General features: G+C 40.4%; 1 protein-coding gene across 1 annotated transcript in view; it reads left to right on the top strand.

Annotated features, from left to right (window-relative positions):
* Positions 1-23,820, top strand: part of FRAS1 (Fraser extracellular matrix complex subunit 1) — a 340,675-nt gene that overhangs the window by 194,032 nt on the left and 122,823 nt on the right. Inside the window, exons 19-24 of the mRNA XM_072115515.1 lie at positions 962-1,102; positions 2,201-2,344; positions 6,371-6,523; positions 9,211-9,354; positions 12,280-12,426; positions 21,846-21,986. Of these exons, the coding sequence (XP_071971616.1) occupies positions 962-1,102; positions 2,201-2,344; positions 6,371-6,523; positions 9,211-9,354; positions 12,280-12,426; positions 21,846-21,986 (870 nt within the window). The remainder of the gene's footprint in view (positions 1-961; positions 1,103-2,200; positions 2,345-6,370; positions 6,524-9,210; positions 9,355-12,279; positions 12,427-21,845; positions 21,987-23,820) is intronic.

Here is a 23,820-nt window from a genome sequence, read left to right as displayed (position 1 = left end):
CAACCCTGACAGTACAGATTTGATCTACTGTAAACATGGCAGTGTGGAAATGATAGTTGGAAGAAGACAACCCATTTTGCACCATAATTTTATACTGGGGAAGATAATGACACCCTTAATGCCTCATTTGACTTCAGTGCACTGGACTGAAAAGATGGTAAAAGCCATAAAACTCCTGAACTGTATATAAGGACACATCTGTGAATGTCTGTTCCAAAATGGGAAATATATGAATCTTTATGGATGCTTATAAAATTAGCATTTTTGATTAATTTCAACCTGCTTATAGAGCAGAAAAATAATAGAGCAGAAAGGAACATTTACAATTAATATAGCTGCTAATCATATAATTTCCTAAACATTTCTTGGCAAGTATTGTCTGCAGCATCGGGATAGTTTATACACCACTCTATTTTCTATTGAGCAAAGAGCGATATATAAAAACAGATGCACTGTTTAAGGGGTTTCCAGCTTTGTATATGGATGTCCTATCATATAAGGTTGGTATTTCTGGCATTGGAATAGCAATGGCAACAGTTTTCTATCCAGCTGTTGGTCCCAAGTATTACAACTGATGTCTTGTCTAATAGCACATCTGTAGATAACAGGTCCAACAACTGCACTGAGAATAAAGTAATGCTGAATTAACACATTTACATACAACTCAACTCTGCAGATTTGCTTTATTATCCTTGTTTGCATTTTTAATTTGTTTCAACTTAAATCACATGGCAAAAAACAGAAAACAAATTGTTTGAGGGCTCCCGATTTGGACCAATTGGCTTTGTTTTGTACCCCATTTATTTTAAAGTTTACCAAGACTGAAAAAATTATTTATTGTAAAATTATTTACTGTAGAACAGTACCCTGTAGTCACTGTTTTTGTTCTTCCTGGGATGATGTTGTCTATGCTGTGTGTTGGTACAGTAGTACATTGTTTCATGCATATGCTTTATTACAGAATGTCACTCCACATGTGGAAGCTGTATTGGGAAGGATCATTCAAACTGCACAGACTGCACTTCTCCGAATCTTCTGCACTATGGGACATGCTTGCTACAATGTCCCGAAGGATTTTTTAGCAAGGATGCAGCTTGTCATGGTAAGTACATTTTTTAGCTTTAAATGGGTTCATGATAAAACCTTATTATTTGCCTATTAGGACAACTGGTTGCCCAATCAAGTTCAACATTAGATGCTGAAAGAATACTGTATATACTCGAGTATAAGCCGAGACCCCTAATTTTAACACAAAAACCTGGAAAAACCCATTCACTCAAGTATAAGCCGAGGGTGGGAAATGTATTGGTCACAGCGCCCCCAGTATATAGCCACCAAGCCCCATGTAGTATATAGCCTGCCAGCCCCATGTAGTATATAGCCTGCCAGCCCCATGTAGTATATAGCCTGCCAGCCCCCTGTAGTATATAGTCTCCCAGCCCCCTGTAGTATATAGTCTGCCAGCCCCCTGTAGTATATAGTCTGCCAGCCCCCTGTAGTATATAGTCTGCCAGCCCCCTGTAGTATATAGTCTGCCAGCCCCCTGTAGTATATAGTCTGCCAGCCCCCTGTAGTATTTAGTCTGCCAGCCCCCTGTAGTATATAGTCTGCCAGCCCCCAGTAGTATATAGTCTGCCAGCCCCCAGTAGTATATAGTCTGCCAGCCCCCAGTAGTATATAGTCTGCCAGCCCCCAGTAGTATATAGTCTGCCAGCCCCCTGTAGTATATAGTCTGCCAGCCCCCTGTAGTATATAGCCTGCCAGCCCCCTGTAATATATAGCCTGCCAGCCCCCTGTAGTATGTAGCCTGCCAGCCCCCTGTAGTATGTAGCCTGCCAGCCCCTGTAGTATATAGATTGCCACCCCTCTGTAGTATGTAGCCTGGAAGCCCCCTAGTATATAGCCTGCAGCACCTGCCTCCAACATAATGCCTGTAGGAAAAAAACAAACCGTTTACTCAACTTCCGACGCTCCCCCGGCAGGTCGTCTTCTATACAACAATGCTCCGGCATCGGCTCCGTGTCCCTGCGCTGTCTGTCGCAGGCACGATGATGTCAGCCTCTCATGGTTGCCATGGGAACTAGAAATATTCTGACTTTCAGACAGCTTGATAAATCTGCCCCATTGTCTCTATAAGTAGTTCTAATTGTGAAATATATTTCTTGCACACATCTCATGTGTACCTGGTTTTCTGTTGCAGCTTGTCATCCCTCATGCAAGGAATGCGGTGGGCCCTCTGATACACACTGTCTGACATGTCATCCTCATGCAATTCTAACTGGTGGAAACTGCAAGACTTCATGCCCCATTGGGCAGTACCTCAATTTAGTGGGTTATTGTGTTGGTAAGCATTTCCTCATGGATTTATTTTTTTACTATTTTGTGTATCACGCTTAAATAAAAAGGAGCTTTTAGCCTACATACTACCTAGAGCTACAATGGGGGAATTTTTTATGTGCTGTGCCACTAGTCAAAACTAAACCAGGTCAGACCTGGCATTGGTTTGTGCAAAAAACTGTTAAATATGCGTCTCATGTTTAAAGATGTGATGTTTAATGCTCGGGACCACCCATTAATTTACAATGTCCTCGAAAGTTGTGTTCTACACTGTTAAAAAACTTCATATAGATAAACACAATATTAATATTATGGATAAAAATCAAAAATTATTTACCATCACTTTTAAAATTATTTCATAAGCATACTGTATTGGGCGGTGTGCTTTATGTTTTTGTTATTTTAATCTTTTACCTATTAAAAGTGGCTTCTTGCTGCTACTGCAGACTTGACAAATTCTCACTATGAAGCTTCATAGCAGAGATATAGAAAAATGCAAAGGTACTCACCAGCTTAGATGAAACAGTAAGTATGTCCTTTATTGCAAACAAGTGATTTTGAAAGGTCGATTCTGCACCCCATTTTCCAGTTTGGAATTAGACGTGTTTCTCGCGCCTCCTTGGATCTGTGGTGCTCCTGTCCATGTTTTGAAGAATCACTTGTTTGCACACACCGAGTGTCTCTTGTTTCACTGGATACTATTTTGTTTGCACTGTTGTGTTGCAAGCTAAGATACACATTGTCTAACGTTTGGGTGACGCCGCCTACCTGTAATCACGTGTATATATGTGATGAACCGGGGAGGCGGCACCATCGGCTTGTTAAAGCGTTACTGTGCGCGAAACGGCCTTGTTGCCAAGGCTTGCAACAGACCTTTTCTGCATGTTTCACTTACTATAAAGGATGTTCTTACTGTTTCATCTAAGCTGGTGAGTACCGTTGCTTTTTTCTATATCTCTGCTATGAAGCGCTGTCTATGTTGAGCAGCCCTATACAGTCCTTCCCCGTGAGCATTGGTCTGTGATCCAATTGCGTTTATGAAAGAAGCTCGCCGAGGTGAATAGATCCCTATTCCCATGTTCTTCTCACTATGAAGCATTGTCTGATATATTTTGCCCCTAATGTAGGTTTTATTACTCCAGCTATTTTTGTTGGTAAAATACATATAATAGTAAAATTGATAAAAAATTTGAAATTACAGTGCTTCAATCTGTACAGTCTGTTCATACAAAACTACAAATAGTGAAGAATTATTTCAGAGGCCTTTTAGCAAGTATTGATTGCAGTGTATCCGTCTTGCTCTCCAGAGGCACACAAGGTTACGTCTATAGCAGTACACTAATCTATTTCCATCCATGTTACAGCATGCACTATATCAGAGTGGACAGAAGCCCGGAATTGCTACCTATACATCAATTTAAATGGCTTTGAAGGCATACATTTCGGAAATGTAGTGTCAAACGTAATTCTAATTCTTATTCATTCATAGAGGAGTGACTACAGTCCAGTTTGCCTTGTTCATGGTTATTTTAGATGAGCAGTGTTTCCTTATTAAATTTTTACAGGTACCATGTGCCTCAGATATAAGTAAAAAATAACTGCCACAGTTAAAAACTATGGACCTAAGTTTGCCCTGCTTTCCTCTTCTTTCTTTTTTTTTTTTTTAAAGAATTTGTCATATCTGAAACATCTGGTTATAATAAATATAAACAATGGGAGACAATTGGAAAACATATAGACATAAACAGAAAATTCTTAACTAAAAAGAAGAATCTTAGAATACATAGATATACCCATAGTAATGAATTTATTTGTGCATTAATATTTTATGAAGTGGAAGAATATGCTATGCACTATCACTATTGTTTTAGAGATTTCATTTCTCTTTCAAGGAAAGCAGAGTTCTGTAATCAGCAGTTACAAGCAAGAGTTGCTACTATAAGATTAGCAGAGGATTACTTTGCTTTGCAAAGCAGTTATTGCAAATGTAATGTTTTAGATTCCATCATGTAATATGGTACAAATGAAGTAGATTTCGGGACGTCAATATTTGTATTTCATTTCATTAATTTGATGTTGTTGTTTGTGAGATCATAAACCAACACACGTTAGTATGAGCAATCTGTTAATACGTAGACTGTACATCTAAATGGCTGCATATTGAGTTACATTTTATGCTTACACATAAAAAACTGCTCTGAAGTTTTTCATTGTACCTCTAGTAATATGCAGCATTACTGTCATGAATGGCGGCTTAGAAGAAAATGTAAATATAGGATTTCCATTCCAGTCCAGATCTGTAGGGCAGGGGGAGGTTAATATAATAAAAATGAAAAACAATTATGACTTGGTAACTCATTTACCAATCCTTATAGATTTCTAAAGTTATCAATATAAGATACCATTTTACTAGCCCTTGGGCAGAATATCATTGGTTGCAAACATGGCCATATGCTTGATGATGAAGTATTTCAGCACATAGTATTCAAATATTGAGGTCACTCTGTTATACCCATTACTAAAATTTCATTATTCTCTACACATGCAGTTAAATGATAAATGAAATACTAATTTCGGTCTACATATAATTAATCATATATATTCTGAGCATAATAAATTCCTTTCAGAAATGTATTTGATCACTTGGTAATAACCTACTTTGATTCATTGCACATTTATTCTCTGGCATCATTTTAGTAGTTTTCTATGGGTCAGAGATATAACTACAACTTACATATGTGTTTACATGTATTGTTGCTATCAACCAGTTACTTCTTTACTGTACTGTTCTGAGTTGGTAAAAACAAATTAGTAATGTTGTAATAATGTAATTGAAAGCTGTCTATAAGAAACTTTGATTCAAGCTGATAATGCTAGGTTCCTGAAGAGGAAATGTCACCACTTGTGAATTGGTTGTTTTATCAAATAATTGCATTATACATAGTCTTCTCTGTAACTCTGTGTAGTAAAGTTACTTTGCAATTTCTTAAAATAATTTGTGAGCAGCTGGACAAATGGATATTACCAGATAAGGCTTTCCCTGAACAGCCTGACACTGTCGACACTGATTGGAGCGTATCATACTGCCCCAACAAGGTAACCCCTACTTGGCTAACTGCTCATGAATTACCAAAATGAGTAATAAATAAGAGAAACACAGAGAAAGATGGTTCAAAAATGTTATATCCTGGGAAATTTACATATACACTTCCTAAAATAAACATGTTGAGAACTTACTGGTTATCTTCTGGCCAAATTTATGGTGTGAAGTTCCTCTCTTCTGGTTCTGTTTTACCATGTCAATTACTTAGAAGCATTTTATGTCATTAAATTAGTAAAGGTATCACCTGTAAATAGCCATATAAGAATAGCACTGGCTATTCTTGGCTAAAACCAGTACCGGCTAAAACGAGATTTAAACAGTTTTTCCCTCAAGACAGAGTACAAAAATCCATTAGAGCTTCATTGCATATAGGCCTTTTTTGCTTTCTCTAAGCATTTGCATTACAATATAACTCTGTGTTATAACTTACCGTTCACCCTGACAGAATCTTTGTGCTCCTGTAAGCTCCTCCCTCTCCCACTGATGTCACCTCACCAGGCTGTGAGCTCTGCGAAGGAGCAGGATAGGGGAGCTGTACAGGAGCACAAGGTGGAGCCAAAAGCTGAGCAGTTTGCAGCACAGACAAGTCACGTGTTGTTGTTTTTTTTTATATCCATCCAAACCAAAGCCCAACCCCAGGATGCAAGGTAAGTTATAACACACAATTATGTTGTAATGCAAATGCTTAGAAAAGACATAAAGGCATATTTGCAATACAAGTGTGATAGGCTTTTGTAACCTGTCTTTAGTGAAAATGAGGTCGCTGGTGACGGTTTCCCTTTAAGTATTATTAAATGTTATATTACATTATAATATTTTACCTGGACAATCCACATTTTCATTTACACAAATAACTACTATGAAACATAGTTAACTCTAAGCACATATCATTAATAAAGTTTTATGATATAGTTTTAATTTTCTTTTTAGACTGTCATCCCCAGTGCCAGTATTGTGTAGCAAATCTGCAGGACACAGGAAGTGTATGTTTAAAGTGTCAATACTCCAGATACTATTTTCTTGACGATCGTTGCCTTCCAGAGTGTCCAGCAGGATTTTATGTAGAGGGCAGAACCTGTAAAGGTAAGGTTTGTAATCACAATTTGGCATTAGCTATATGATACATTATACCAGGGGTCGGAACCTTTTTGGCTGGGAGAGCCATGAACACCACGTATTTTAAAATGTAATTCTATGAGAGCCATACAATGTGCACATGCCTCCCAGTAGATAGATGGCCACGGCACACGTACCCCAGTAGATAAGGAGCCACGGCACATGTCCCCCAGTAGATAGTTAGCCACAGGACTCCCCCTCTAGTAGATAGGTAGCCCCAGTACATGGCCCCCATTAAAAAGGTAGCCACAGTACATGCCCCCCGTAGATAGGTAGAACAAGCACATGCTCCCCAGTAAAGAGGTATCCCGAGCACATGCCCCCCAGTAGATAGGTAGCCCCAGTACATGCCCCTGTAGATAGGTAGCCCCAGCACATCCCCCCATTACATATGTAGCCACAACACATACACCCAAATAGACAGATAGCCCCAGCACATACCCCAAGTAGATAGGTAGCCACAGCACATGACCCCAGTAGAAAGGTAGCCAAGGCACATGCCCTCAATAGTTAGGTGGCCACAGCACATGACCCCCCAGTAGATAGGTAGCCCCAGTACATGCCCCTGTAGATAGGTAGCCCCAGCACATCCCCCCATTACATATGTAGCCACAACACATACACCCAAATAGACAGATAGCCCCAGCACATACCCCAAGTAGATAGGTAGCCACAGCACATGACCCCAGTAGAAAGGTAGCCAAGGCACATGACCCCCCAGTAGATAGGTAGCCACAGCACATGCCCAAGGTAGATAGGTAGTCATAGCACATGCCTCCAGTAGATTGGTAGCCACAGCAAATACCTCCCAGTAGACAGGTAGCCCCATCAGATGCCCCCAGGCCCCAGTAGATAGGTAGTCACAGCACATGCCTCCCAGTAGATAGGTAATGCGAGCACAAACTTGCCCCAAGTTAATAGGTAGCTCCAGCACATGCCTCCAGTAGATAGGTAGTCACAGCAAAAAAAAATGGAATACTCACCTACCTGCTCTCCCTTCAGCGGCTTCTCATCACTCCCGCGCTCTTCTCTATGACCCAGGCGCTGCTGCCATTGTTGCTTAGGCAATGGTACCTGGGTCATAGAGAGGAGTGGATGCTGCTCTACACTATTACAATAAATCAGAAAGAACCATGTGCTATGCCAAGAATACAAATTTTATTAATACATAGAACAACACATGCACCACATTAAGCAGCACGCAGAGCGCCCATCTTTCCATCATGGCGCTCCACACCTGCCACCACTAATTCTATTCATACAGGTATTTATACTGTGTCACCCATCACACCAGTTACCCCTGAGGAAGCCACTGGGTGTGGCGATACGCGTGGGGCCTCATCCAGCCCCCATTCTCCCCCTTTTTCCCTGCCAGCCCGGTGCCTATTGGTAACTATCATTGCACATACTTTACCTTTTGCTATATTGGCTCCCCTGCCTTTGCAGGGCAGCACATTCCATTGGTACTTCTGGCATATACCTTTTTTGGCTTGTTACTTGTTGTACTGCATTTGCTGGACAGGTTTAAAAGGTTTGGGGGCTGTATAGGGAGGTGGTCTTTATGGGTACTTATCATATACCCTACCCTCCCTCTGGTTATGTATAGAGGACTGTGTTCCTTTTTAAATGTTTTTATTCCCCTTTTTTTGGTTTTTTTGGTGTGTTGTTCTATGTATTAATAAAATTTGTATTCTTGGCATAGCACATGGTTCTTTCTGATTTATTGTATTAATGTTTCATGTGCCCATTTGGAGCATTTGTTATATATATTGTTCCCCTTTGTGGTTTGGCTGCTCTACACTATGACACAGGCACTGTCACCTAACCAATGGAGCTATTAATCAATGATTTGTCTGCGAGCCAGATGCAGCCATCAAAAGAGCCACATATGGCTCCCGAGCCATAGGTTCCCTAACCCTGCATTAGACCATAAAAACCACCAATCTAATGCTACGTTCACACCACTCCTTTATTTTATATTCTGCTCTTCCATAGCATAAACTAACCACATCCATTCCGTTCCCCATAGGGATACAGGCCTTCCATTACATTAACATTGTTATTGCAGGTCGTTAATGTATTTTACTCTTAGTTTTACCGCTGAATAAGACCCATCACTTCCTCCACACTGCCTAATCTTGCTGATGTTAATTCTCTTCATATCCCACACCTGCACAGTCCACCTATAGCGTCTTCATATTTGCATTTCAGGTGTCATAGGTGGACTGAGCAGGTACAGGATCTGGGTGTATCTGAAATGCAGGGGAGAGGGCATTGACTGTGATCAGAGGACCCCAAAGGGGATCTGTTAATGCCCTCTAGAGCACATTTTGCACATTTACAAAAAAAAATAAAAAATTCAGTGGCAAAAAAACAAGAACATAGATGAAATATGAATTTCTGGATTAGTGTATTTATAGCCTGCAAGAATGTACTCTTAGTGGAAGTGGTTTTGGCTGAAAGATTTCCTTTAAATTGCTTTTGTTTAACATGAGTTAAGTCATGTTGAAGATTTCTACATCTGATGCATGATTTTAAAATAAAAGATAAACAAAGTTTACCACACATGAAAAACTGTCTAGAAGTATTTAAAGAAGCTGTTTTGTCTGCATGTGTCTGGAATTCCTGTGGTAAAATCTTTGTGTTTCCTACAGGTTGTCACCTGTCTTGTAAAAGCTGCAGCGGCCCAGGTCTGAATTCATGTACATCCTGTGAGGATGGTTTTGTTTTGTCTCACAATGGGATGTGTACACAGTCATGTGTCCAGGGATATTACCGTGATGGAAATATATGTAAAGGTGCGGATGAAAGTCACTCAAGTTACACAGAGCAATTGCTCCCGTTTACCGAAGAGTAAATTAGGATGCATTTAAATGTAATGTACAAGGTTACCTGACATCTCCCAAACATGAAAGAGCATTTTACATAGTGGAGATAAAGTATTTCTTGTGAGATTGTGATAATACTATTAAGGATTCATTCACACGGCCGTCTGAGGGGACGTACATGCGGCCGCAAATCTGCGGCCCCATATACGTCCCCATAGATGGCAAAGGCGTCACGGCAGCGGTACGGTGCCACACACGGCGCCGCTGTTTCCTCCTCCTCTCCAGCACACCACGGGCATACCGCGTGTGAATGCACCCTAAATCATTTGTGTTTATGCATTAAAGGAAAAATACTTATTACCATCCCTGAATAAAGAAAAATAATTAAAAAAAATTATGTATGACGTCACCTGAGTGCTGCCCGGCTTTGCTGGCTTTTAGTTTATTCACACCCCACACTGTAAAAGTATCATCTTCTCCCACCCAAGGACGTAGGAGAGAGCTCCTGACTCTCTGATTTCAACAGCCATCTCTTTGCTCGTCAGATGGGAGCAGGCGGTAATATAACAGTGGGGGGAGGGGGAGAATAAATTAAAAGCTGGCGATTGCAGCCTGAGCACCACTGGCTAATTTACATTTTTATTATTTTTTTTTAACTTTCTTTCTTTGTAAGTGTGCCGTTTCTTTATTCATTAAGAACAGTTTTACTTACTGCATAGATAAATGTGCACATAAGTGCTACACATCTACCATCAGTGAAACTTTCCATCAAGATGCAGGATTGTAAACCAAGCACACTGAAATACTGGTGTGTGCCCCCTCTGTCAGGATCCACTCCTCTTTTAGCTTCTTATGCCATGGTTTTTAAAATTTTTCAGATGAGCCTAAGGCTTCATTTGCATAATTTTTTAAGTCTTTTTTTCTTAAAAGCAAGGGCATTAGAAGCTAAAAGAAGGACAGATCCTGCCAGAGGGGTCACGCACCAGTATGTCAGTGTGCTTGGTTTACAATTTTTCATCCTGGTGGTAGATATCCTTTAAAGGTAGTCTACCAACTCCTAAATTATCTTTGAAGTATACACATCATTGTACAGAGCAGTTTATAAACTTTCCAGACAAAAATGTTTCAGGCATGTATGTAATTGCCGCGGCCACAGCTTTTGTTGCACTTGTTTTTTTGGGTTGTTTTACAACTCGGAAGAAAACAGGTGCACCAGAAGGAGTGGCCAAATGTCTGATTTACACAAAGTTATCAGAGGGAAACATGGAAGGTATGAAAAGGTGTGGAAATTTGGTAACTTGTAGGCAATTACAGTACAGTACACTTTTAAAGCAGTTAGCAACAAGTATTTTATCTTCTCAGTTTGATTGTAGAAAAATCAGGGTTTCTCTCAACACAAGAAAAGAGTAATATGTCAAAAGATGCACATTTAAAAAAAAAATAAGCATACTTTTTCTTCTATGTTCTAACTAAAAAGAAAAACAACTTCATAGACTGTAACTTCAGGTGACTTCAAGAAAGGACACGTTATTGTTAGCCAGACAGTGATTTCTGCTGAGAACACTTTTGCAGTACAATCTACAGTACTATATTGTCAGAAGTCAGAAACAAAGGCTTATATCTATTACTCAGCAACCTTTTTTCAGGCTTGTTCTTAAAACGGAGGTGTCCTTTCATAAACCATCAGATATGAAACACCTCTAGATTGGCTTTAAGAAATGTGGAGTATTAATACAAGAGGAACAGCTCGGTCTTTTCAGAGAATTTTACCAGAGAGATGCACTTTCATCTAAGATTTAGATTACAAGTGGATGACTTCTGAAAGACTTCAATAACTGTATTTGCTTTGTGACTGGAGATAATTTAAGTGCATTTTTGGCTGCTGCAAAAAGAAAGTTATCATTTTGGCTGATACTTAAAAGAAGAAATTCTGAATTCCCCCTCCAATTTCACATGCCAGTGTGTTTTGTTAAAAAACTTACATTCTGAGTGTCATGTGATTGGCAAACTGATTCCACAGATCACACTTCTAGCAGCCTAGCTTGTACCCAAATATTACTGTCTTTATGATAAGAATATACCCTTTTTATATCATTGCTGCAACTAAATGAATAGATGTTATATAGCCCTGCACCACACCAGCTCCTGGCTCAATCCTATATGGCCTTTTGTAACCTCTTACCTTTGCATCTGCTGAAACACATGGAAAACACATAGAAAACACTTCTTTGTCTAATTATTGGTGTTAAATTTAGGAGCAGCTGCTCACCGCCTCCCCTCTCCACAGGAATACACAGCGCACGTGAGGCCATAGAAGTGTATGGGGGACATATATACGCCGCATATACGTCCTCCATACCTTCGTTTGACTGTAGCCTTAAAGCGGTTTGTCTTTCTGGGGGGGTTGTAAAAACAAGAAAGTAGCAATACTTGCCTCTGGTCCATAGGTGTGTCTCACCTGAACTCTGGTCTCTATATGTATATAGAGGCACAGCAGTGATATAATTTCCATAGCCTCTGTCCAGAGCCTATGTAGTACTTACACAGGCCACAGCCAGGACCTGGAGAGAGATCACCGACACACCATTACATACATCCTGTACAGAGAGTGGCAGTGACGAGGCACAGGGCTATAGACTAGGAAGTATAGGTGCTTTCTTGTTTTTACAGCCTCACACGCCAGTCTTGCAAAAAATTTGCAAGCACAACCCTTTTAAATGTGGTTATATTTCAATATATTTTGCATAAATCAGTAATACTTCCTTTTCCGTGAGTCACATAGGGGCCAGAAACTGATTCAAACTGTATTTCTGTGATATCTGTGGAAAGTATGTATTTGGAAACGACATTTGATTTTATGCATACCATGACAGTTGTATTTTTTCCTTTCTGCAGCATGTGATAGCCAGTGTTTAACATGTGAATCAGCAGAAAGGTGTTCTGCATGCAAAGATCCAAAAAAGGTTCTTCTGTTTGGAGAGTGTCAATATGAAAGCTGCACCCAGCAGTATTATCTAGATTATACCAGTGGTACATGCAAAGGTAAGTAATGACATGCAGAGTACTATATAACACTCTTGTGACTAATGTAGCACAAAAAGCATACTGTATATACTCGAGTATGAACTGAGTTTTTCAGCACAAAAAATTTGCTGAAAAACCCTAACTTGGCTTATACTCGAGTCAAGGAAAAAAAAAAGTGTACTCACCTCCCAAGGCCCTTCACTTCCTGGCAGGTCCTCTTCTATCCATCACGTACCCGACAACGACTCCGTATCCCGGCACGGTCCGTCGCAGGCTTCGTGATGTCAGCCGAACGCTGACGTTGTAATATGTGCGCCAGTATGACACACAATATGATGGCCTCAAGTGCCCCAGTAGTGTTCAATCACAGCACTTAAAAGGTTAACTGCCTTGATGGTCAGCAGCAACAATTGTGGGAGTTAGCTGCTGTTGTCTGATGATTATTACATGGCGGCTTAAATCAGCAGTGTCCGTAAGGAGAACTCTTACTTCCCGAATATTACATCAGTCAGCCTCCCTGTATAGAGAAGGCTTGTCCCCTGAGCCCCCTACATAAAGTGTATGTACTTATTTATCTGTATGTATCTTATTTGTAATGTGCGCTTATTGTTAAAGGAAATTTACCTTTCAACCAAAACCAAATCCATCATGATAAACCAGGGGCACTTTCTCTTAGATCCAGACACTGTGACTGTGGTGATCTTCTTATATTTGTTATCCATGGCCTCCTTCTTTCTAAAACCTACTTTTAAAATGATATTAATGCACCAAAAGGGCTCTGGGGGTGTTACTAAAGCCCCTCTGCGCTGCAGGTTCACAGGTTGTTACTCTGTGTAGGAGCAAGTTTCACTCTTCAGTATAATGACTTTGTAAGGAAAGCAGGACTTAACCTCCCTAGAGAAATATTGCAAATGTCTGCATCAGAATCTGCATAAAAAATATACATGCTGCAGATTTCCTGATTTTGTTGATTTTTTCACAGATCATGGGGATTTCAAATCCCACCACCTGCACTACTTCTGTATCACCCTGCAGATTATTCCAGGCATAATATATTTTGTCTGGGATCAGTCTAAGTGTGCATTGCTACTGAACTAGAACATAGAGGTCCAGATTTACTAGTCCCTGTCCAGTTTTATGTTGGACTTTGCATGTTCTTTCATGTGCAAACTGCTTGCACAGGTATTTAACCCCTTCGGGCTTATTTTGGCCTCTAGGACGCGGACCCATATTTCAAATATGCCCTGTGTCACTATAAGTTCATATAGCTTTGAAACGCTATAAGATATCCAGGGGATTTTGAGATTGTTTTCTCATGACACATTATACTTCAAATTAGTTTAAAAATTTGGATGATATCTTTTGTGTTTAGTTATGAAAAAAACAAAATTTGCCAAAAATGTAGAAAAATTCTTTATTTTCAAAGTTCTAATGCAAAGTTGATAGCACCCAAACAAATTCATAACTTAAATTTTCTAAATATCTGCTTTATATTGGTATGGGTTTTTAAGATTCCACACATTTTACTAGAATGTTATGAGGCTCAGAATTTGGGTGCCATTTTTCACATTTTTGGGAAAATCACCAAAGCCTGTATTTAGATGGACCTGCTCAACTTTTAATTGACTGTGAGAGCCCTAAATAATAGCTAGACTAGTAAATTGCCCCATTATGGAAACAACAGCCCTCAACATATGAAAAAGCACTTTTAAGAAGTTTGTTAACCCTGGTGTTTTATAGGGGTTAAAACAAAATGGAGGTGCAGTCTACAAATTGTAATATTTTTTCACAATACACTCATTTTGGGTGGAAAATTAAACATTTGCAATGGATTAAATGAAAAAAGGCTCCACAAAGTTTGTTACCCAATTTTTCCCGAGTACACCGATACCCCATATGTGGTGGTAACCTGCTGTATGGGCGCACGGCTGGGCATAGAATGAAAGGAGGCGCCATCCAGATCAGATTTGCTATGTCAAATTGTACAGGCTATAATTTTTTTTCTTTATTTAATTTCGACCTTATTTTTTTTGCCACATTTTTTTGCACTTTTCTGGTACATAATTTTGGGGCATCTATAGCTGATTGGTGAGATTTTATTAACTCTGTTGGTGGAGGAAATGAAAATCAAGAATTTTTAGGAAGATTTATGTGGGTTTTTTTTGGCCGTTTTCCATACCACATAGAAATGGTATATTATTTTTATTCTATGGGTAGCCACGTTTACGAAAATACCTCATTTATATAGGGTTTTTAATTTTTTCCCCATTTCTACTGAATAAAAAGTAATTTGGTGAAAATGTTAATTTTAGAATCATCAACTTTCATATGCAATACCTTCTTTTTATTCTTTCGGCTGACAAATCTGGTTAAGGGTTTATTTTTTGCAAGAAGGGTTGTTCTTTTTAATGGTCTTATTCTAGAGTGCGTAAAATCACTTTTTAGAGTATTTTTTAAAGGGTATTAATTAAAAATGATCTTTTTTTGGGAACATTTTTTGCGGGGGCTTTTTTCCGTTGTTTACAGGCAGTTCCAGTAACGATTCTGTTTTATTATACAGATTGTTATGGAAGCGGCAATAACAAATATATGGGGGGGGGGGGGGTTGTGTGTTTGTAGGTTTTTTTATACTTTATTAAGTGTTTTTATAGGAAAGGGACATTTTAGGGGCTCATCATTTTTTATGTATTTAATTTTTTATCTATTCTAATGTTTAAACTTTACAGTTTTTAACTTTTTTTAATTTATCCATACTTGAACCAGCGAGGCTCTGATCGCTGGTTCAAGTCCAATATACTGCTTTACAATACTTATTCATTGTGGAGCAGTGTAAACTGTCTGGCATGCAGACACATGCATGAAAAGAACATCGGGCAGCCCCAGGGCACTTGGCAGACCTCGGGGGCTGCCCAGAAGTGGATCAGATCCCTCAATAGGTGGCAAGGGGGATCCGATCCTTAGGGGAAGACCCTTATACGCCGCGGTCTTGCTTGACCGCAGCATGTAAGAGGTTAACACTCGCAATCGGGTGTTAGAGCGCGGTGTCAGCTGTAATATACAGCTGACAGCCACTGCTTCTGGTGCCGGCACCGTTCGTGAGCAGGTGCCAGAAGCGAGAAGTATCTTCCCGCACTTGGACCTTCTATAACGTCCAGATGCGCCTAGGGGTTAAGATGTGTCTGAGACATATTTGTGGCCAACGCAACACTGTGTAGTGCATGCTGCACTGTACACAACGCAACACAAAATTCTGCACTGAAATGGGCGTCCCGGTGCTCATTCGGACCGTGTACCACATTGAACACGCAAAGTTCGACAGAATTGTGTCGTAGACCAAAAAAATGGTCTACTCTGTCGAAGCAGTGCATGGAGCCCCTGATTCTTGAAGAATGGGCGCCCCAAATCATGAATCTGGCATCCACTGCACACTACACAGGCAAATTGCACCTAGCACACTGTGTTTAGGGCCACTGGATTTGGATATAAGGATGAGAAAAGCCTTGGAGTATATATTTCAGTACATATTCCTTTATTTGATTATCTTGTGAAAGGGATACTTGCTTGACTTTTTTATTATTTTGTTTTATTTAAGACAAGCAAGTACTTTATGGGGAAATATATACAACAAAGTGTTGTAGAGAACACTTTGTTGTATATCACTTAAAAATCCCATTGTCATAATGTAAATTTTCTATCACCCATTACCTTCTAGTTAGGCAGGTATCTTTTTTTCTGTTTGAGGAAAATGGATGCCTGCCTAACCGACCATAACGGATGACATAAAATTTACATTGATGTCAATGGCCTTTTTAACTTAAGTTAAAGCTCAGTTCTTTACTTTTTTTTTTAGCAGAGGCAAAGAATAAATGGTAGTGTGAAATTAGCCAAAAACTGATGTATTATTAAAGTTTTAAGGGAATCTATCACCAGGAGACCCATTTTTAGCACTCCCCCAGTCCCCACAGAGCATAGTACATACACTGCCAAAGTGTTTTTGTATAAAAAAAATTGGTTTTACAGAAAAAAAGGTATGTTATATTGTACCTTTCATTAGCATCTGCTTTGTGACTAGGCAGTTGCCCAATAGGGGGGGCTGGAAAGGAGCAGTTCCCTCCCACCCTTGGGAAACATGTGACATTCTTAAATATATGAATAACTCCCCACACTCTGGATTGGCTATAGAGGAGCAGGGGGCGTCGCTAAGCCAAGTGATGTGTGTTTTCATATGTTTGAAAAGGTCACATGGAGTAGCTGTTCCCCAAGGGTGGGGGGGAACTGCTCCTTTCCAGCCCCTCCCGTTTGGCAACTGCCTAGTCACAAAGCAGATGCTAATGAAAGGTACAATATAACATATTTTTTTTTATGTAAAACCAATTTTTAATACAAAAACACTTTGGCAGCGTATGTACTCTGCACTGTGGGGACTGGAGGAGTGCTAAAAATGGGTCTCCTGGTGACAGGTTCCCTTCAATCCTGTGGGCAGCCAATAGTTTAAATAGATTGCAGTGCCATCTTGGGGAACTAGTTAGTACTACAATCCAATAATGTAGCTCATATAACTCAACAGTCCATGATTGTCAGACTTTTTATCTCAGCTCTTCATTAACAAAAGGAGCAGAGGTGTATGAGGCCGATCCCGCGGTCCCTCTGCGATCTGTGGCGGCACCATGTGTCGTGCATCATGCGTTCCACAGGCCGCAATGACGACCTCCGGTTTAGCGCGTCGCACTGGAAGTGACATTGGCTTTCTGCCCTTAGGTGTTCGGGAGTCAGGAACGAGGAGCAGTAAGTTTAAAAAGCCGGGTAGCGTCAGCTAGTAGTCTTCCCTTCTACCGAGACTGGCCCATGTTATCTGTATTCTATTTGTGTCGCACTCCACAGCTTAGCGTTCACTCTGTCACGTCCTATCCTGCACCCGCTTCCGCTCATGCCTCACCCACCTCCCTTGTCTACAGGTATTTGTAGGTGAACGCAAGAATGGACCAAAAACCCCTTAATCAGACTTCTGTAAGTCCGGGGGAGGCGTGGGGAGGGGGGCCCTGTATTATAAACATCCCCTTCTTCTATACTGTAGCTTATTCTCACTCCTAGGAAAAAAGGAGAAGAAAGAGGAAAGGAAGGATGATAAATCCAAACCCAAGACTCCTCATTCCCGGAGATGTATCATGTGCTTTAACAAACTCCCTGATTCTTATAAAAAAACAGTGTGCAAGGACTGTGTAGACAATATTATGCGTGAGGAAAAAACATGTTTTATGGATAAAATAAGATCCATTTTCCAGTCTGAAATAAAAAGCACAGTTGCTTCTCTCTTTCCAGAAGGGCCTCCTCCTAAGAGATTCAAAGCCCCTGAGCCCATTCAAGAGGTGGACTCGGGTAATGATGATGCTTCCTGTTCCTACCAAGGGGGTAAAGAGGAGCAAATCCTCGAAATTCAAGAAAAAAAGTCCGAATCTAGATTTCTCTTCTCTCTAGACAACTAGCATTACTAAAGGCGGTCAGAGAGACTCTGGATGCAGGGTGAGCTCTTCGGTTGTCTAAAAGCAAAGAAAAAAAGTTATTCCAGTCAATAATGTGCTGGAGGACCTTATTCAGGAAGAATGGAAAGAGCCAGAAAAGAGGCTCTCAGTTGCCAAAGAATTCAGGAATTGGTTTGTCTTTGATGAAGAAAAACAAAGTTGTGGAATTCAATCTCAAAAGTAGACGTTCAGGTCACGAAAGTGGTCAAGAACACCAACCTCCCTTTCAAAGACGCAACTCAACTTAGGGATCCCCTGGACCGCATTCTAAAAGAGACATGGGAGTCAGCGATGTTAACCTGAAAGCAAATGTCGCAACTACTTCAGTCGCTAGAACTATGACTTTCTGGCTGATGGTCTAGAAAATCAGCTCATTAGTGGAGCCTCAAAAGAAAAGCTTCTACAGAGTCTTCCTCTTCTAAAATCAGCCACCACTTAGATTGCAGATGCCTCGGTGAATGTGTCGGGTTTTCAGCTAAGGAAGGTGCCCTTTCCAAAGCAGCCCATATGACCCTTTGGCTAAAACAGTGGTCAGGGGACTTCATACCCTTCACTGGCAAATTCCTATTTGGTGCAGAATTGGACGATATCTTAGAAAAAGCGGCTGACAGAAATAAGGAGTTGCCAGAACCAAAGACTCAGGGGAAACCTTCCTTTCGTGATTCCCAGTAAAAATACCCATCCTACCGTGGTAAAGGTAAACAAGGCCGGTGGAGTTATCGCAAAGAGGGTAGAGGTAGAAGAAACAGTGCCTCCCAGAGTAACCTGCCCAATCCTGCTAAAAAACAATGATGCCAGGATGGGGGAATACTGGCTCTTTACTCCTCCCAGTGGAACCAAAACATAAAGACCGCATGGATTCTAGGAGTAGTGCAGGAAGGTTACAGGATCGAACTAAACTTACTGCCTCCTCAAACATTTGTGTCAACAAAAGTCTCTTCTCCACATCTTCATCATATCATTTGGAAAGAAGTACAGTCCCTACTAACCAAGAATGTTATATGCTCTGTACCATCCCATTAAATGAGGAAAGTATTTTACTCACCCCTATTTCTAATCCAAAAAACCAAACAGGTCCTACAGGATGATCATAAACCTAAAGAAAAAAAGTTAAAGATGGAGTCTCTAAAGTCTACGACACCACTAATTCCGAAAAAAACGCAGCCTTTTGCACTATAGGCTTTCAAGACGTCCCAATCCACCCCAACTCTCAAAAATTCCTGAGATTCATGGTCTTATCTCCAGAAAATCAAATGATGCACTATCAATTCAGAGCTCGGGATCTCCTCCCAGGTAATTTCTTACTTGGACAATCTCCTGGAGAAGAGAATCAACTGGAGAAAAGAATAAGGATCCCCTCTATGTGAAAAATTCCCTGAACTGGTTGAACACGATGTAGAATCTAGTCAGAGTCTTAAAATGGAACAATTGGCCAATTAAAACTATCCTGACGGATGCAAGCAACACAGGTTGGGGAGCAAAACTGCCAAGAAAACTGGTTCAAGGCCAATGGTCCCATGCAGAAAAAGACAGATCCTCCAACTACAAGGAGTTAAAGGCAGTTTGGGAAACCCTAAAGACATGCTCAGAACAACTCCAGGGAAAAAAAAACTCCAGATACTGTCAGACAACACGATCACTCCGACCCAATCTTTCAAGAAAGATCTTCTTATGGGCAGAAGAAAATGTTCTCTCCCTGACCGCAATCCACCTAAAAGGATCATAGAACAGGGAAGCGGACTCCCTAAGCAGACACGCTCTGGATCCTCACGAGTGGTGTTTGAACGAGGAAGTGTTCACTCAACTAACCCAAAGATGGGGAACCCCTCTAATAGACTTGTTCACCACCAGAGATGACAGGAAAGTAGACCACTACTTTTCTCTACAAAAAAACAGTCCGGACTACCTTCTAAACGCATTGAGTCACAGTTGCCATGTAAAAGTAGCCTATGCTTTCCCTACCTTTTTGTTAATATCAAGGACAGTACAGAAGATCAGGCAAGAGAATCTCAGAATCATCCTAATAGTGAGCCTCTGGCCAAAGAAGAGCTGGTTTCCAGCACTAAAAAACATGGCATTGGAATATTCAATTCTTCTACCTCGGAGGAAGCATCTCTTGTATCAAGGGACGGTTTATCATCCCAACCTGGATCCAGCATGGATCCTGAAAAACAGATGTTAAGAGCTAAGGGTCTGTCTGATAAAGTCATTTCTACATTACAGGCAAGTAGGAAACCGGTGACCTCGGCCATCTACTTAAAAATCTGGAAAAGATTTTCTTCCTTATGCCATCCTGAAATTCCTAATGTATCTTCTCCTAACATACAGCAGATCCTGGAATTCCTGCAAGCAGGTCTATCCAAAGGCCTAAAGACCATCACATTAAAGGTCCAGGTCTCAGCCCTCGGTGTCTTTTTTAACATCTCTCTGGCTGAACATAGGTGGGTAAAAAGGTTTTTAAAAGCATCTGCTAGACTTAGACCTAAGATTCCCATCAAAACACCACCATGGGAACTATCATTAGTCTTGAACGGTCTTATGCAAGGGCCTTTTGAGCCCTTAGAGACTCCAGTGTTAGGAACATTAAAAACTGCGTTCCTTGTTGCTATAACAACAGCTAGGGGATTAGGTGAAATTCAAGCACTATCTACAAATGAACCTTATCTAAAAATCTCTGAGGACAGGATCTCTCTGATGCTTGATCCCAATTTTCTTCCAAAAGTAACAACAGACTTTCACTGTAGTCAGGAGATAATTCTCCCCTCTTTTTGCCCGAATCCAAAATCTCCAGGGTACGCCAACTGGCATACATTAGACATGAGGAGAGTAGTTCTGCACTATCTTGAAGTAACAAATAGTTTGCGGAATGAGTCAAACCTGTTTATTCAGTGCCAGGAGAAGAATAAAGGAAGAAAGGCATAAAAATCACCATTGCTCGGACTATCCGGGAGTGCTATACCCTTCAAAGCCTAGAAGCACCTGCAAATCTTAAAGCCCACTCTACCAGGGCAGTAGCCACCTCCAGGGCGGAAAAAGCAGGAGCATCTTTGGTTCAGATCTGTAAAGCTGTGACTTGGTCCAGTGCTGGAACTTTTGCTAAACACTATAGATTGGACTTACACTCTGCTAGAGACTTGTCGTTTGGTAGAAAGATTTTACAAGCAGTAACCCTCTCTAAAATTTCTAAATCATCTGGTACATCTCCAAGTGAACCGTCATGGGGGACATCATGGAAAGCGAGAATTAGACTCACCAGTAATTCGTTTTCCATTTAGTCCACCATGAAGCCTAGAATTTTTTCCCAACCCTTAAAACATTACTGTATGGTTTGTTGTGTGTGAAGTAACATACAAATAAACCTCTTGCATCCTTTCTTAGTGTAGTTATATGGTAGACACTAAAGAGGGATGCAGGGGGAGGGACATTTTCTTTCTGTCCCTGCAGAGGTCAAGGGGTAATCCTCCCTGTGGGCCGTCATGGTGGACTAAATGGGAAATTATATGGCTATACTAATACTTTCTGATTATATACTGCTGGGGGCTGGCTGGCTATATACTACAGGGGATTGGCTGGCTATATACTACAGGGGCTGACATTATACTACAGGGGACTTGATGGCTACATATTACAGAGGGCTGGCTATGTAATACATAGGGCTGGCTATATACTACAAAGGCTGTAACCAATGACTTTCTAATCCTTGTGTTATACTCAAGTCAATAGATTTTCCCAGTTTTTTTGCTGTAAAATTAGGTGCCCGGCTTATACTTGGGTCGGCTTACACTCGAGTATATATGGTAATTCCTATTATATGTTATTCTTGTAATATTCTGCACACAATTGGAATATGTTTTGCCAGCTTTATTTCCTTTCTTGTATATGTGCACTATTTATATTATTATTTTACGTATATTTCAGAATGCGACTGGAGCTGCAATGCATGTAAAGGCCCTTTGAACACAGACTGCCTGCTGTGTATGGAACATTACAGTTTACACAATGGTGCTTGTGTAGAGCACTGCCCTCCCTCGTATTACAAGCATGAGGACAAGTGCAGAGGTTGGTTTCTTCACATTAGTTTTTAGGCTGTGATTATGACAACCACAGTACACTTCTGTATGCATTACTTTCCTGTTGTTTTGAACAGTTATGGTCAACATTCCAAAGCAATTGCATATATATGACTCTGTTAAGTCACTCATGGGAAGAGTCTAAAGTATGATACCCAGGCATGGGCACAGGCCATCCGTTTTTCAACAATTTTTCAAACCATTTAGAAATTCACCATATTTGTGTCCAGATACCTAAGACTGCCTGGCAATAAAGTCACTAGCCATTTGACCACCTCCTGCGTTACTTATATCAAGGGGACCTATAACAAGGGGATCTTAAATGGAAATGAGAAAAACCTGAAATGTAAAACTTAATGTAAGAAAAAAGAAACAATTGGTTAGTTTTTTGGGACAGCTGCAACGTCTTTTCACTTTGACCACACCCTTGAAGCAGACTATTACCTACAAGTCCCCATCTTAAAATATTTAAATTAATGATTTTTAATTATCTAAACATGAAAACATGAATTTATTTTCTAAACATGACTAGGACATTGCCAAAAACAGAGGTTGTGTGCATAAGGGCTTAGGCTGTTCAAAATCTGTCTCCCTCCTGTAGAGATACTTATTCCAGACTGTACAGTATGTGTCTTCAGAGTTTACATCTAATCTCCCTGTGTTTGCTTATACAGTTCTGAGTAGTGAGGATTAACCACTTCACTTTCAGTTCGATGTTTGAAAATAATGCTCATAGCATAATATAGCTATGAGCTATATAGGGAGAAAGTGGAAAGTGTTAACCCTCATCTCTTTAACTGCTCCCTATTAAAGGAAACCTACAATGAGGAATTTACAATCAGAAGTAAATTTGATTGTAGATTCCTCCTGCCTACATTTGCCCTAATCTGTAGTTAAATAATCCTGGAACCTAAGATAATTTGTGAAAAACTTTATTTTAGTAATATGTAAATTAACTGCAGAGGCTACTGGGCTGTGTACTGTCCTTAGCTCCCAGTACCCGACCAGGCTAGTACACGCCCCAGTAGCCTGTGCAGTTAATTTACATATTACTAAAATTATTTTTTGACAAGTTAGGTTAGGTTCCAGGATTATTAAATTACAGATTAGGGCAGAGGCAAGAAAGAGGAATCTACAATCGAATCTACTTCTATGGTAGATTCCTCATGGTGGGTTTCCTTTAAATGCATTGTTAAATATTTAAATATTTTTTAGGTGGTTAGCAACCAGCTCCACTCCACATTTAAGGGCGGACTAGCGCTTGGGGGTCGAGCCTCGGCCACATCACATATTTCTTTCAAGTGAAACGCATGCAATTGTTAAGCAGGCCATGGTTACCGATCTCATACGTTTTCCTGGAAGTGCACATGCATTTGGGCCAAACCCCCCCCCCCCGCCTTCCCCCCCGTGCGCTAGCGTTGCGTTATGAAACGCAACACTAGCGTCTTGTTTCACCGCAGTCTTAGTGAACCATCGTCTCTCACCTAGGATCTTTTGTTCAGCTTAAAGAGGTTTCTCCATGAAAGAAACTTCTCAAATTTTAATCCCCTGGTGATGTTTACAAAGTAAAGATCCCCAAGTGTGGGCGGGGACTCTCTAAGCAGACACTTTGTGATTCCTCTGTGCTATGAGATAATGTGTGTTGACATTGTGCTTGGAATTTCAGGGCATCGGGTTTTCCTACACTTTTATTTAGCTTCTAAAAATTCTACTAGTATCTGATACAAAAACAGAGATGAGACAGATCAGAGATGATGAGATCCATAAGATGTGTATTATACACAATTGCACTCTTGGTTCTGATACATCTGAACTATAACAAA

This window comes from Engystomops pustulosus, chromosome 1 (assembly GCF_040894005.1).
Source record: "Engystomops pustulosus chromosome 1, aEngPut4.maternal, whole genome shotgun sequence".
Lineage (NCBI taxonomy): Eukaryota > Metazoa > Chordata > Amphibia > Anura > Leptodactylidae > Engystomops > Engystomops pustulosus.
The sequence above is the reverse complement of the archived record's forward strand: the minus strand, read 5'-3'. Positions and strand labels throughout refer to the sequence as shown.